The sequence below is a fragment of the Musa acuminata genome, chromosome BXJ2-1 (assembly GCF_036884655.1).
Source record: "Musa acuminata AAA Group cultivar baxijiao chromosome BXJ2-1, Cavendish_Baxijiao_AAA, whole genome shotgun sequence".
In the NCBI taxonomy this organism is placed as follows: Eukaryota; Viridiplantae; Streptophyta; class Magnoliopsida; order Zingiberales; family Musaceae; genus Musa; species Musa acuminata.
The window spans coordinates 12,150,875-12,165,497 of record NC_088338.1 but is presented as its reverse complement, the minus strand read 5'-3'; the positions used below and the strand labels follow the sequence as shown (position 1 = coordinate 12,165,497).

The 14,623-nt window shown below is 35.9% G+C and overlaps 1 protein-coding gene across 1 annotated transcript; it reads right to left on the bottom strand.

Moving 5' to 3' along the window:
* Positions 1–997: 997 nt before the first annotated feature.
* LOC135598953 (uncharacterized) lies at positions 998–1,649 on the bottom strand. The gene is made up of 2 exons (XM_065093485.1): positions 1,285–1,649; positions 998–1,204 (listed from the first exon to the last, which is right to left on the bottom strand). The coding sequence occupies exons 1-2, from the start codon at positions 1,475–1,477 to the stop codon at positions 1,083–1,085; spliced, it is 315 nt and encodes a 104-aa protein (XP_064949557.1). The 5' UTR covers positions 1,478–1,649; the 3' UTR covers positions 998–1,082.
* Positions 1,650–14,623: the final 12,974 nt, after the last annotated feature.

The window sequence follows — 14,623 nt, the reverse complement described above, 5'->3', positions numbered from 1 at the left end:
CCATCCGAACCCGTCCGGCCCAATCCACGATCGATGGCTTGGGTTACTTGGAATTGGTCCCGTGAAGAATTGAAGAGAATCTGAACCAAACGCAAATCCAACCTTAATTTGGGTTGGGTTAGGAGGGTTCGTTCATGATCTCAGCAGCATCTTCACCTCAGTTTCCGTTTCTTTTCTTCATGGTCTCAAGGAACCAGGATTGAGGAGGGTTCCTCACTGGACAACTCCTCCTGCGACAGTCTCCTCTGTATTATTTCTACTTCTTTTTTGTTCTTGTGGAACAATCGTATCGACGCCAAGTATCGCAACAGTTCTGCCAATGTTTCCTCACTCTAGAGAAAGACCCTGTCCACTGTTAATGGCTCATTTGTCTCTGTTGAGATCATAGGAGGAGACCCAGGGGATCTACAGGAAAAGTTTTGGCCATTTTCTAACATTTGATGGCTCATTTGTCTCTGCTGACCTACCTGCAGGTGTCGGATTTTACATTCAAAATTCTGCAAACACTCCTCTTTGGATGGAGGTGGTCCAGGCAAAGCAGCTAACCCCTCTCATGGCTGAAGCTTTGGCGCTATTGGAAGGACTCAAAGCCGCAGACTTCCTCCAGGGATTTGTTCTTATCCCTTTGCTGCTGAGTGAGATCTATCTTTAGCGATATTGTGTATCCTTCTGACAAACTGAATGTGGCGAATGTGTCTCATCTGCTTAGATCTGCAAATGCTGTGAGCCAATTGGTTGCTGCTTATGGCAAAGCTCGGTAGCTTCTTGTTGTATGCTGCGGACGATCCGCAGGCTTCTCTTTTGTTTCCAGTGGTTTGAATTAATATAGTTTCACTTTTGCTAACATAAAAAAAAGGAAAACAGCAAAATATGCATTTTTGTGATTGCCATTGAATGCTTGATCCAGTTTTAACTTAAAAATCTAGCATGCTAATTAGAACCTCCATAACTCTACAGTCTCTGCATTGCAAACTGTGCCAGAAGAAGACACAAAGAACACTACTAAAGCCTCATCAAAGTATTTATTCATACAGTGGCGGAGGCATGGAGAGCAAATTAACACATGAACAGTGTCTATTCCCTTAGACAGAGGGAATATTGTCGAAGTAGAAGCCTTTGTAACCCTTGTATGCATAATAAGCTATCCTCGTGTAGTAAAACCCCGGCAGGAACAACACCGACCCCAATATCGCAAAGAAAACTCCTAATCCATCCACAACCAAACGAAAAATCACAAAAATTCCTAAATAATTGATCGTAAAATCTAGGGAAAAATTCAGTTACCGTGGGCGCGATCGCCGCCGACGCGGTTGGCAGCCATGACGGAACCGATGACGATGGCCAGGGAGCCGAAGACGAGGAGGGAAACGGCGAAGGCGATCTCCTTGACGGGGGGGCGGTTCTGGATGGCGCGGCTGGAGTCGCCCATCATGACGTCCTCGTCGGAGATGGAGAAGGCGTGATCGACGTACGCCATGGTTGGCCCCCTCCGACTTCCACCAAGGATGAGGGTTTTTATGATGAGAGACGGGCAGACCAGAGGAGAACGGGAACCCTAGAACGCAAGGAGTCAATGGTATTGGGATTTGGGGGGCGGGAGCGATGGGAGCTGGTCTTCTTCTCACAACCTCTCCGGACAATTTAGTCGTAACCATAGTCGGGCCGACGAAACAAATCTGTTGGCGGCGGCAGCGGGATGCGCGCTGCAGTGATTCTGGATTCACCCACGTCTGCACCAGGATGACTGGTCTCCGGGGCCCAGCTGAATCCCGGCCGTCGGATCGGGTCGGATCGAACCGATACGGGTCCGAACTCAAATACCGGTCGGAAAAGATCATTGTCTAACTTTTATACGGATATCAATTAATAACGAGCACAGAGAACCTTTTTTTTTTTTTTTTTCTTTTTTTAGCATAGAACAGATCTAATCTGTAATCCTCGTCTAACAAATTTGACGAAAAAACATAAGGCAACTCAATTTCATATTATCTGGACTCCTATAATTCAATTTATAGTTTAATCTTAGATCAAAAGTGAGAAAAGAATTTGATATGTATACTGTTATTAACTTAATTATAAGCATCTTATAATGCTAAGATTATTATTCACAGCATCTTTTTACTAACGATAATCTTTTACCATTGATAAGTTTTTATAAATTAAAAAATATTTTTATTATTTATCATCTCAATATTATTGATTTTTTCTGTCTCATAATCTTTTATCGATGCCAAAGAAAAAGAAGAATACCACAAGGAAAAAGAATAAGGTGTAAAGAGGAGGAGGAAGAAGATGAGGAAAAATAATAAAATGAGGAGTAAAAAGAAGAAGGTAGATACATTCATTTGCAAAGTGATAATTTAAAACTTTTTTAAAATTAAATTTAGACTATAAATAGTAAAAATATTTTTAAAATAGTAATTATAAATATAAAAAACATGATTACGCTATTGTTATGTAAAAAATCTTAATACCAAAAATTAAAAATTAAATAATAATAGATCAACTATATAATATATACCTTTCGATACTACTTAGAAAACTTTTATCTGATTTATAAGTACATGGATTTGAAAGCTACAGTGATATTGATCAGGCTACGAGCGATCGATTAAGAATAAAGAAGAAATAAAAGAAGATTTATAATATGTGAATATTTATGTTTTATCCTTAGGAGGACATGTCCTTTTATAGGAGTAAAGGTTTGATAAATAATTATGAGTCTATCCCATCAAGATTATCTCTTAATAAATTTTATCATAATTGAACTTTGACTAATAATCATTATTAGAATCTTTTATATATATATATATATATATATATATATATATATATATATATATATCATAAAATTTAATAGTAATATTATATTTATTCATCAAATCAAATTAATGAGTCACTATTCTATTGAGTTGGGTGGTGATAAAAGTGAGAGAAGAGAGTTAAAAAGATCCCGTTATAATAAACAACACGAGATACAAATTTAAGTGAGAGTATTGATGTATAAACTATAAGTAAAAAATGACTGTTTGTAAATGTCGGACAAGTTATCACCAGATTAAGGCTCACACACACTATTCTTATATTTGATTATGGATTAATTTATAAATATTTGATGAGCATACTATCACTAAATTAGGTTTAAATATTTTAAATTAATTATTTAAATCCAGGTCATACTTTACCATAGATTATCATAGTTTTTAAAGAATTTGAGTTTGCCCCTAATATTTTTTAAACCAAGAGGGATTTATATGGATCAAAGAAAATTTTCATGAAAATATTCATATTTTGGGAAAAAAAATGATAGACATGAAAATACTTTATAATATCATGTATAGAGGATACTGCTTATTATTGTTGAGGTAGGGATTCAATAATAAAGTAATAAAAAGTTTAAAATCAATAATATAAAAGAAGAATACTAGAAAAAAAAATAAAGAATCTAAAGAGGCTATGATTGCTCCCTCATATTGAATTCGAACACTCACAAGAAATATATTTTTATTTTTTAAAACTAAACTAAGTTACATTAATCGTAAGGATTAATTATATTCATGTGGTCGATATTAAAGAATTTATTGTAAAAATAATAATTTTATTCATTAAATAATGTGTATCTATATAAGTTATAGGGAGAGATTTTTCTTAATTACGTGTCAAACCATGTATTAAAATTTGTGATTGATCCTCATATCATATATTGATTAATAATTAAAACATATAATGAATGTAAAGTTATCATTTCATATTTGCCAACATTATGATATTCTATCATGCTCTCATAAGAAGCTTCCGTCAAGAATGTCAATCTTGGACTGATACAATTGAAATATACTATAAATAATAGGCTTTGTGAGGGAGTTTGCTAGTTGGTCAGAAATATAAACGTAAGAAATAAGATCAAGGTGAAAGTTGATGACAATCAATGTATTTCATGTATGAGTGAAACATCCAGTTAAAGCATAAATATGTGATATTGATATTATCATACTATATTATAGGAGTGGATTAGGAGGTGATTACAAGTTCGTGTAGCATATTAATGACACAGTTGAGTTCTTGAGCGATCATAGTAATGGCTCGGTAATTAGCTTCAATGATGGATCTTGTGACTATTTTTTTTTTTTTGAACTCCAATAAATCATATTTGCTTAAAGGAAGACAATGTAGGTTAACATAAATATTCTATCATCAGTGTTGCTTGCCCAATCAGCATCGACGAAGAAGACATGAAAATGAAGAGATGAGTGTTTGTGAAGGAAAAGTCTATGATTGAGAGTCCCTTTAAGATATGACATAACACGTTTTAGTATGGACCAATGTGCAGTAGATAGCAGATATATAAATTATGATAATTAATTAACCATAAATAAAATATCTAAACATATAATAGATAAATACCATAAAGAACCAAGTACTTGGCGATATTGTATGAGATCTGTAGTAGGGCTATCATCATATAATTTAAATAACTTAGTAACGGAGAGTAGGGTGATGACTTCTTTGATATTATATATGTTCGTCCTTATAGATCTCGAATGTATTTATTTTAAGATAGAAAAAGTTTAGAAGACATGAATGTTGTTTTTACTTCTAGAAAGTAGCTTAAGATTCCTAAGTCTTGAATGGGGAATCAATATATCAATTTCTTAAGAACTTATTTGATTTTCATGTTGGGAAATCACATAGAGCTTCACATGCACAACGAAAAAATAAAATAAAAACTAATTTATCAAAAGAATCATATCTAATCTTCGTGTGACAATTGAGAGCGAAAGATTCATAGAATTAAAAACTACGTAACATGTGTGAGACGTTCTCACCTACGGGAGATCGTGCTAGTCATAGATTTCTTGCAAGCCAATTACATGAGTGATAGCACGTGTGAAATGATATGAGTTCTTTTTATTTATTATATTATTTGATATTTTATCACTTTATCTTGCATGCTGCATATATTATGATGTATGTGGATCTATACAATGAGAATCCGATTATGATGAGATCACGATAATGAGATCGATTCGCCTTTAAACATAGACGTGAATAATTCCGACCATAGGTTACTCGAGAGGGACATCGAGATAACTTGACAAATTGATATACAATATACCTGTCTATATAATAGAGGTGACTGGTCTCATAGTTGCTCATGTGAGGACACTAGGGATATCGTGCAGGTGCTCATTGGAGAATGAGTTCATTGATTGATCCACTCACAAAATATTGGATGGTTGATGATAACTCATTGTCAGACAACGATTTTGTCATCCCAATAGTGTATCTGGTTCTTAGACTTGAGACACCAAGGGTGTCTTGTATAAGTGCTCCACTCTTTAATACAAGACTTATAGGCCTGAAAATTTCAGATCTAGCACAATCGGTCATCGGGAGTGGTGGTTAACCTTACGAGAACTATTGAGTATCGATAGAGAATCATCCGCTCTCAGTATCATGAGAGAAATATTTCATGTGTTCTTGTTCAAACAAATCTCTAGCCAAGGTCATTCAGATTGAGAGAGAAAGAGTTCTTCGGAAGAATCCGATTAAAGCGAGACTTGAGTATAAACCGTATGGGCTTGACAGCACCATACTCAGTATACAGTCTTTGTGATATTAGATAGATAAGAGGCTATAGATGCATAATAACTGAGGATAAGTAGGTCTAATAGATTGGATTCTCTTGTATCATTTGAGGACCGTGGTGTAGTGACATAGTACGTCCGCAGTCGATGAGTCAAGTGAACTATTATGAAGATAATAATTCACTGAACCCGAAGGAGTTGTTATAGGTATGACTAATGACCAGCTCGATATTGGGCCCAAAGGAGTTCTTATGGTAGGTGTTGCGACAAATATAGGTTTGGATATAAGATATCTACTGGAGCTCCTATCTTATTGGATATCCAATAAACTCTTAAATTATTGGATCATATTGATAAGATCCAATAAGAGCCAAATGAGAGATTATTCAGTAGGAACCTACTAATCTAAGAGACTTGGGTTATTGGATGAAAATCCAGTACCTAATATGGTAGGATCCATTAAGGTTAAGTTGACAAGGGGCCTCTATAAATAGGAGGGAACCAAAGGGCCATAGGCGAGACCCCTTTTGGTTGTCACCTCCTATTTTCCTCTCTCCCTCTCCTCCTTAACCTATAACTCCTACTTGGGGCATGTGGACAGCAAGAAGAGGCTGCACCTTCTTGATTGCGTGGTGTGCGTAACGAGGAGGATTATGCAGTGATTTGAGGAGCGTCTTCGTTGTTCCTACTGTATGGATCACCACTAGAGATGAGGACAGTTGACCTCCTTTATCCTCTCCTATAGATCTATAGAAATTCAGGAATATACAATCTTCCTAGATAACACAATCTTCTTATATGCGTAGTTTTTCGATTTTGTGGATTTTTACAGACCAATCTTTGCACGACAACAAGAGACTAATTTTTTTTTATAAATATTTAAGATTTTATTTTCTATTCTTTTGTTACGCCGTGTGGATCATATATCCATAATCTGCATATCTCAATTCGTAGATGAAGGAGCTCTCACAAACACCTCTCTAGCAGTGATCCACACGGCAGATAAAGCAGTGATGCACCTCCCTTACGATGCGTTCTTTCATCGCCTTTGTTCACCACTACGTAGTAGCAAAATTAAGAAGGGGTTAGCACTTCTTGCTATTCTCATGTCCCAAATAAGGCTAATGGTATAAAAGAAAAGGGAGAGAGGAGAATAAGAGGTGAGCGGTCAAAGGAGTCTAGCTTATGACCCTTTAGTCTGTCTCGTATTTATTGATAGCCTCTCTCAACTTAACATCAATGGATCTTATCATATTGGATACTAGATTTTCATTCAATTACTTTCACATATAAGACACTGGATCTTCATTCAATTATCCCCAACTTAATAGAAATTAGATCTCTATCCAAATATCCACTTTAAGCTGGATTCACCCAACGAATCCAATAAAATAGTGGCTTATCGAGTATCATACATTCAATCCTCTATTTGTCACATCATCCAGTATATGTGTGTGACCCTCTAAGTCCAATACCAAGCTGACCGTGAGTTGCACATGTTAGAACTCTTTTTGATTTAATAAATTATTATCCCCATAATAATCGACTAAACTCATTGAGTATTAGGCCATTACGCCATAGTCCCTAGACAGTATAGGGGGATTTAATCCATTGGATCTATTTGCCCTCAGTTATCATGTATTTGCTCCAACTAATTGGATTTACTCCAAGAAAGATAATATAAACTGATGTAGATATTCAATTATCAATATTACCTACCCAATTAGCATCGATGAAGGCATGCATATAAAGTGATGAGTGTTTACGAAGAAGTTGATGATTGAGAGTTTCTTTTAGATATCATAGGACTTGTTTTACTATAAACCAATGCGTAGTTGAGGATCGCTATATGAATTATAATAATTTTGTTGACTACAAATGAGATATCCAAACGTGCAAGGGATAAATACTATAAGGAGTTAAGTACTTTTTGGGACTGTGTGAGATTCGTAGTAGGGCTATCATTGTTAGGATCGAGTCGATATTAAGAGGAGGGGTGAATTAGTGCAACGAATAAAAATGATGTCGGTTCAAAAATTATTCGTTTCGATAAAAACTGATATCAGAAATGCTTAACTTTGAAAGCATGTGGAAGTAGAGTGTAAGTAAGAATTTAGTTTGCAATGAAGGTAAATAGCAAGAAGTAAATGCCAACCAGATTTTTATAGTGGTTCGGTCGTTGTGACCTACATCCACTCCCGATTCTCCTTTCATCGAGGCCACTGGCTTATACTACCGAACTTCTGTCAATGGCAAAGATCAACTACCTTTTTACACCCCTCTTCTCATTTTCATAGATTTAGGAGATAACCTTTTACAAGCACTCACTCCTCCCTAAATAGAATTCTAAACTTTAGAACTAAATGAGGGGATCGATCAAGTGATTGCTACAGTGTTTTCCCACTTTTAAGTTCTCTGTGCTTGTGTGTGTTAATCAAGGATGAGAGGAGTATTTATAGGCCTAAAGTGGATTTAAACTTTGAGCATAAAAGTGTCTCATCCCCGATTTTTGGGGTACTGGCGGTACCACCGTCTGGACGGTACCACCGCTTACAGCATTGACACTAGGCGGTGCCACCACTTGGGAGACTGTCTGGGCGGTACCGCTATGGAGACTGGTGATACCACCACCTGACATAGTCTCGAAAATTATGCCATAATTGTTCCACCTGTTGGGTCATTGTTTGGGTCTTTCACTTGGCCAAACACAGCCCAAATTTAGGACCAATTGTCCCCTAATTGAGTTGGCTCAGTTTCAACCCAATTATATCTAAAACCTACTTGATATAAATAATTATTATAAAGCTAAATCAAATGTTATCCGACATATCATTGGTTCATCGATGCCTCGTCTGATTCTTCGGCGCATCGTCTTCTCTTGCGGCCTATTGCCCAATCAGCCAGTTGACCTCCGCAACTTCGATTTCCTTGACGTAATTTTTGCTCTTCTTGGCCCGATGCTCTAACCCATGACCCAAAGCCATCTGTCGATATGTCGACTGATCCTCCGGCTCGACGTTCAATCTTCTGATATGTTCCACTCCGGCCCAACATGATTTTTCCTGCTTTAATTATCTCTCCCTGATTGAAGCTTCCTCCATCACTCAAAACGTAGATCAGATCATAAACACATTAATTGATTTCATCATCAAAATCTGAGATTCAATAATCTTCCCCTTTTTTATGATAACAATCAATTGATGACGAAGTTTAAACTAAACTCCCCCAATCAATATGTCATATCGATATAACTCTTGAATTTAAAAATCCTGACAATAAGTCATCATAAAATCATGCATTAACAAAATTTTAATACATTATCCCATGAATGATTGTCACCATACTTCTCCCCCTTTGTCATCAACAAAAAAGAAAAATGCATCTAGCCGTTTTTGAGATATGCAAGTTTTATAACATACAAGCTAGCAATTTTTTCATCACTTTACAACATGCATAATCACTAAATCATCATTAATTTTAAAGAAGTGAAAGATTATAAATTTTGCAAGTTTACACTTTTACTTCTTAAGATAGGCAAGCTAGCATTTTTTTTGGTGATGTTCAAGATAACAAGTTTTTGAAAAAGAATGTAAATTTTATATCATGCAAGCTAGCAAGTTCACTTCCTAGCAAGTTTTTCTCCTTGAAATTTGTAAGCTAGCAAATTTAGCAAGTTTTACATCATTTTAGAATATGCAAGCTAATAAATTTTATATCATTTTAGAGCATGCAAGTTAGCAAATTTTACTCCCCTTTTGTCATAATCAAATGGAAGGGAAGAATACAATGTTGTAATTCTTTTCCCTTTACATCAATTTTCAAATCATGACAAAGATAAAGTATCATTCTTAATTCAATATGTTTGTGTATCATTATAATTTCAAATTAAAATATGCACAATTTCAAAACCTTGCATTTCATCCTTACTTCATGCATGATACCAAAAATAAATCATCATTATGGGCATATCATATATGATGCTCAAGCATTCATGATACATCATTTTGGGTATAACATTCATGATGCTAAGACATTAAAATTTTTAAGCATTTATCACTTAATGCATTAAATTGACATTTTGATCTTGATACCAAACATTCATCATTTTTCTCATGCATGATACTAAAGCATTCATAATACCAAACATTATATCAACATTTTTAAGCATTTATCACTTCATGATTGTTGGTACTAAACATTCATCATTTATTTTCTCCCCTCTGTTATAGGTAAAAAGGAGAATCATTCAACAATGCAAGTGTTTGAAAGCATGCCAAGTAAGTTTTACACCAATTTATCCAAGCTAGCGAAACTATCTCCCTTAATGTGCAAAACTTTTCCCATTACATTATTTTTCAAATCATTACATGAAATATATCAATAAAAATTAACTTGGTAATAAGATATATAATTTATGAAGACAAATTATGAATACCAAGAGACAAATTATGATTCTTTTGGATAGCAAAAAGAAGAAACATATTAAAAAAATTTAGATTCATATAAATCTCAAGTTGTCAAGATCATCATTTATACATTAATGAAAGATCTCAAGTTATAATTCAAAAAATCATGATTCATAAAAAATCTCCTCTTAAATAATATGAGAACACATAATAAGAGATCTTGATTCATAAAAGTTATCAAGTTATAATTTTGAAGAATCAAAATCACGATATATGTAAAAACTCATTCAAATTCAAATAATCAAAATCATCAAAATCACTCTCAACAGATTCAAAATGAAATAAATAGATTATCGATGTCTTGAAATATTAGTGATTTCTTTTCTCCCCTTTGTCATTGTAAATAAGAAAGAAGAAGAGGGAAATAATGCATAACAAAACTCAAGTAATAAATTTTCAAGATGTCAAGCAGCATATCATGGTTTTTTAGGATAAGTCTTCTTTTTAGTGAATAGAAAAAAGAATCATAGAAGAATAAAGTATGAAAAATCTTGATTCATCGAAAACTTTCTAAGTTGTAATCAAAAAAATAATCATGATTCATTTGGATAATTTTCCTCTTTAGATGACAAAATCATACGAGAACAAAATGATTTATATAAAATACATCTCATGTCGTAAACATGAATAAATCAAGTGTTTGGTTAAATATGAAAATAAATTGTCAAATCCAAAAAAATCATCAAAATCACTTTTCGGATAATGTAATGAAAGCAACATAGATTAAAAATAGCTCAAGTTTTTTAGTTTCAAATTTTGTGATTGATTTCATGCAAGCATGTATTTGTCTTTTTTATGTTAGGAACGAGTCGACACTAAGGGTGGGGGGTGAATTAATGCAGCAGATAAAAATAACGTCAGTTCTGAAATTTTCATACGTTCGATAAAAATCGATATCGGAAATGCTTAACTTTGAAAGAGTGTGTAATGAGAAGGTAAAGCAAGTAAGGTAGTTTGCAGTAAAGATAAATTGTACAAATAGAAATACAAATCGAGTTTTATAGTGGTTCGGTCGTTGTGAATTACATCCACTCTTGATTCCTCTTCCGTCGAGGCTACTAACATCCACTAACAGTCTTCCTTCAACAGGTAAAGACCAACCATATTCTTCCAACTCTATTCTCCTTTTGACAGGCTCAGGAAAGAATATTTACACCCCGACAACCTCCTCTCTTAAACTTCACTAACACTTAGAGTTTCAGAGGAGTTCACACACGATTACAATAGCGTTTTCTTTTCTTTTTGCTCTCAATTATGTGTAATCTGAGCAGGGATGAGAGAAGTATTTATAGGCCCCAAATGGATTCAAACTTGGAGCCTAAATGTGTCTCATCCCTGGTTTTCGAGGTACTGGCGGTACCACCGCTTGTGTTGGGCGATACCACCGCCTGACACCTTGCCATCGGGCGGTACCACCGCCTAGTCTGGCGGTACACCTTGGAGACTATGTACCGCCTAGATTGGTGGTACCACCACTTAACATAGTCTCGGAGACTATGCCATGTGATGTCACCCCAGATTTCCCCCAATAACTACATATACTTAGTAAAGTAATATATGAAAATGATATAAAATTGAAAATGGTCAAAAGAAGTGGTTGGGGCAGATCCCATATATCAGTATAGATAATTTTAAATGGTCTAGAATAATATATGAAAGATGTTCTATAATTTTTATTACTAACACATGCATCACAATGACTTACAATTCTACTTGATTTAAAAATTGGAAGACAGTAATGAGAAAATAATCGTTATTGAATGGAGGATGATGGATGACTTAGGTGACGATACCATACATCGATTGGAGCAGCAATTAAGATAAGAGCGGTTGGATTGGTGATTTGTAAAACTGATGGTCACTCGTAGATATTGTTTTTATTTTGGCCTCGGACCAAGGTTGCCCCCGTGCTCAAATCCTTTATAAGAAATGAGTTAGAAAAAATCCCAATAGAGGTGTTATTGTGTTTGCATAATTAAGAAATATAAATAAGGCCCTTTTTAATGTAAGATGTATACAAAACATCATCGAGTGTAAAGGTATTAGTGTTTAAATTAAGTGTTATGGAACTAGTGTAAGTAATAAGAATTCTTATTACCGTCACCAATGATGATATCTTCATTGTCTCCATACTCGTTCTTGATGGTTAAGTTTTGTAGATCAAAAGTAATATGATGAGAAATACCAGAGCCAACAATCCAATTGTTTAGATGAATAGTTGGAGTAGTCGTGATATTTACTTGATGCCAATTAGATATAGTAGTAGACTTGGGTTGAGACCGACATACTTTTTTTAGTTTGTCCAATTTTGTCACAGAGTTTGCAGATGATTTTTTGTTGTTGGGATGCTAAAACTATTGATGATTGTTATTTCTTCTTGACGGTGCTCACCTCTTGTGATCCATTGGTGAGGAAGATGTGGGGACGATGGTCGAAGGTGAGCGTGTTGGTGACAATCCTCGGGTAACGGATGAAGGATGATCAGGTCCTTCACAAAAATGCCTTCAGCACTGCGACAAAGATGATGGTTCAGGGCGGGTGGTGTACGTCAAGCAGGAGTGTTGGTGGTTCGTGATCCCGACCCGGTTCCTGAACCTACCAATGTTCTTCTCTTATCTTGAGGTCCACCGGTTTGAAGTTCGTCGATCATATCAATAACAACTATGAGCAGAGTCTGTCGCTGAGTAGAGGAGACTACTTGGAGGAAACCAACACCATCAGAGTATACTGCTTCTGTCGAGCAAGATGCTACGATCTGAGAAGGATTGCCACCCAGTAGTTTTCTCGTCGTCGACGACAGATAAGATAATCGATCGATGGATGGGTGATGTTGTTATAGGTCGATGGCGAGCAAGCACTCGGTGTAGAGATGAGCCATTATTGCTACAACGATGATAGACTGATCGAGAGAGAAATTACTGTCCAGGATCGTTAAGGGAGAAAAATTGATAGTGGAGAAAGGAGAAATCATGGTCGTGGAACTACAAGAAGAGGAAGGCTTGCTGAAGACAAGATGTCCTATGATACCATATTCAATTGAGGAAAGAGATACTTTTTATTCAATATTTAAACAGATTTTGAGAAAAAGATTTTTCTCTATCAATCATTTAAATCATAATTAAATTAATTATTTAAATCTAAAAATATCTCTATCAAATCAGGATGGTGATGTATCACTAGAAAAACTGACTCGATCGATCGTTACCCCAACCTCTTTCGAATTTGGCACTACGTGATTTCAATCATGGTTGCGAAAATGTGTAATCATTCACAACACCTAACGGTGACCTTAGAGACAATAAATAAAGCCCATGATGTATAATTTTAGACAATATAAACTATTTCAATACACTTGTGATCATATTGATTTAACATTTGATTAAATTGAGTTCAAATTGAATGAAATTTATTAAGTACCCAACACAATCTTATATGTTTTCAACTCGATCTTTTTTGGGTTCAACATAATGTCACTAAAAGATATGATACAGGATTTCAATTGGTTTTATAATCCCTTTATTCCTGCGGCTTAATGTCCTCCTCATTCGTAGCAACAACCTCACAATCGAAGTCCTCAGCGTAATCGATGTCTCTTGCCACCTGCGATGAGGCATTCCTCATTAAAGTCGCTGATTAAGAATCCTGGCTTAGGATATAATCATGCACAAAAGTTTTAATAACACTGGATATTCATCTAATTACTTGAATAATTTCAAATCTAAGCTGAAAAATGACACTGTGATTTAAATTTCATTCACTACGCAATCGATTAATCATATCAGCTTCAACTCCAACTCCAACTCCAACCCATACAATAAAATGAAGCCTATACCTTTCAAAAGCCTTAAATAATAGATAGAAACGCATCATGTCATCGAGAAAACAGCCACTATCTTTTGTTTGCGACTTGACTCCGATACCGCCGATGGGCACCAAAAGTCAAAAAGAGACCGAGTCGTAGCCAGCTTTGCCCAAAAGAAAAATAAGTAATCAAACGAGACACACCGCAAAAGAAGTAAAACGACAAGAACGAGACAGGGGTTTGCGTGCTGGCTACGCTTCTGTCTCGTCGGTCAACTCTCCAAGGATGGGAAGGAATCATCGGCTAGAGACCTCTCATCGAGGAAGACGCCCGATCGAACGGCCCACAGCGTCGGCACGAATTCCTGCGCCCGCCTCACGGTGCCTTAAAGGCCACGGCAGCTTCCTATCGTCAACGCGCGAATCTGACCACTTTCCCTCGTTGACCTTTCCTCCATTTTCGTGATTAAATCCGATACGAACGAATCCAATCCCCGAGCATTCGCACTTTATTTGGGTCCGTATTGTGAAGCCCGGGCGACGTTTCGATTGATTATTGGTCCGACCGGTGTTATGTGGGACACGCGTCGCGGCGGGATGGGTGTAGTTGCATCGATATTCGCGAGTTCTGCAATCCAACGGTGGAAACACGCTCGTGGAAAAGTATCGGGTGGAGGAAGAAAAGCATCGGTGGTTTGGAGTGCCAGTTAGTGTCAAATCCCAGTCAACTTTCCAAGTTTGACTTGGAAAAGCCAAAGGCACATCGTT

Coding starts and splice junctions, on each gene's coding strand:
- LOC135598953 (XM_065093485.1), bottom strand. CDS start 1,477: ATGGCGTACGTCGATCACGCCTTCTCCATCTCCGACGAGGACGTCATG. Junction 1,205..1,284: donor CGGCGGCGATCGCGCCCACG/GTAACTGAATTT, acceptor TGGATGGATTAG/GAGTTTTCTTTGCGATATTG.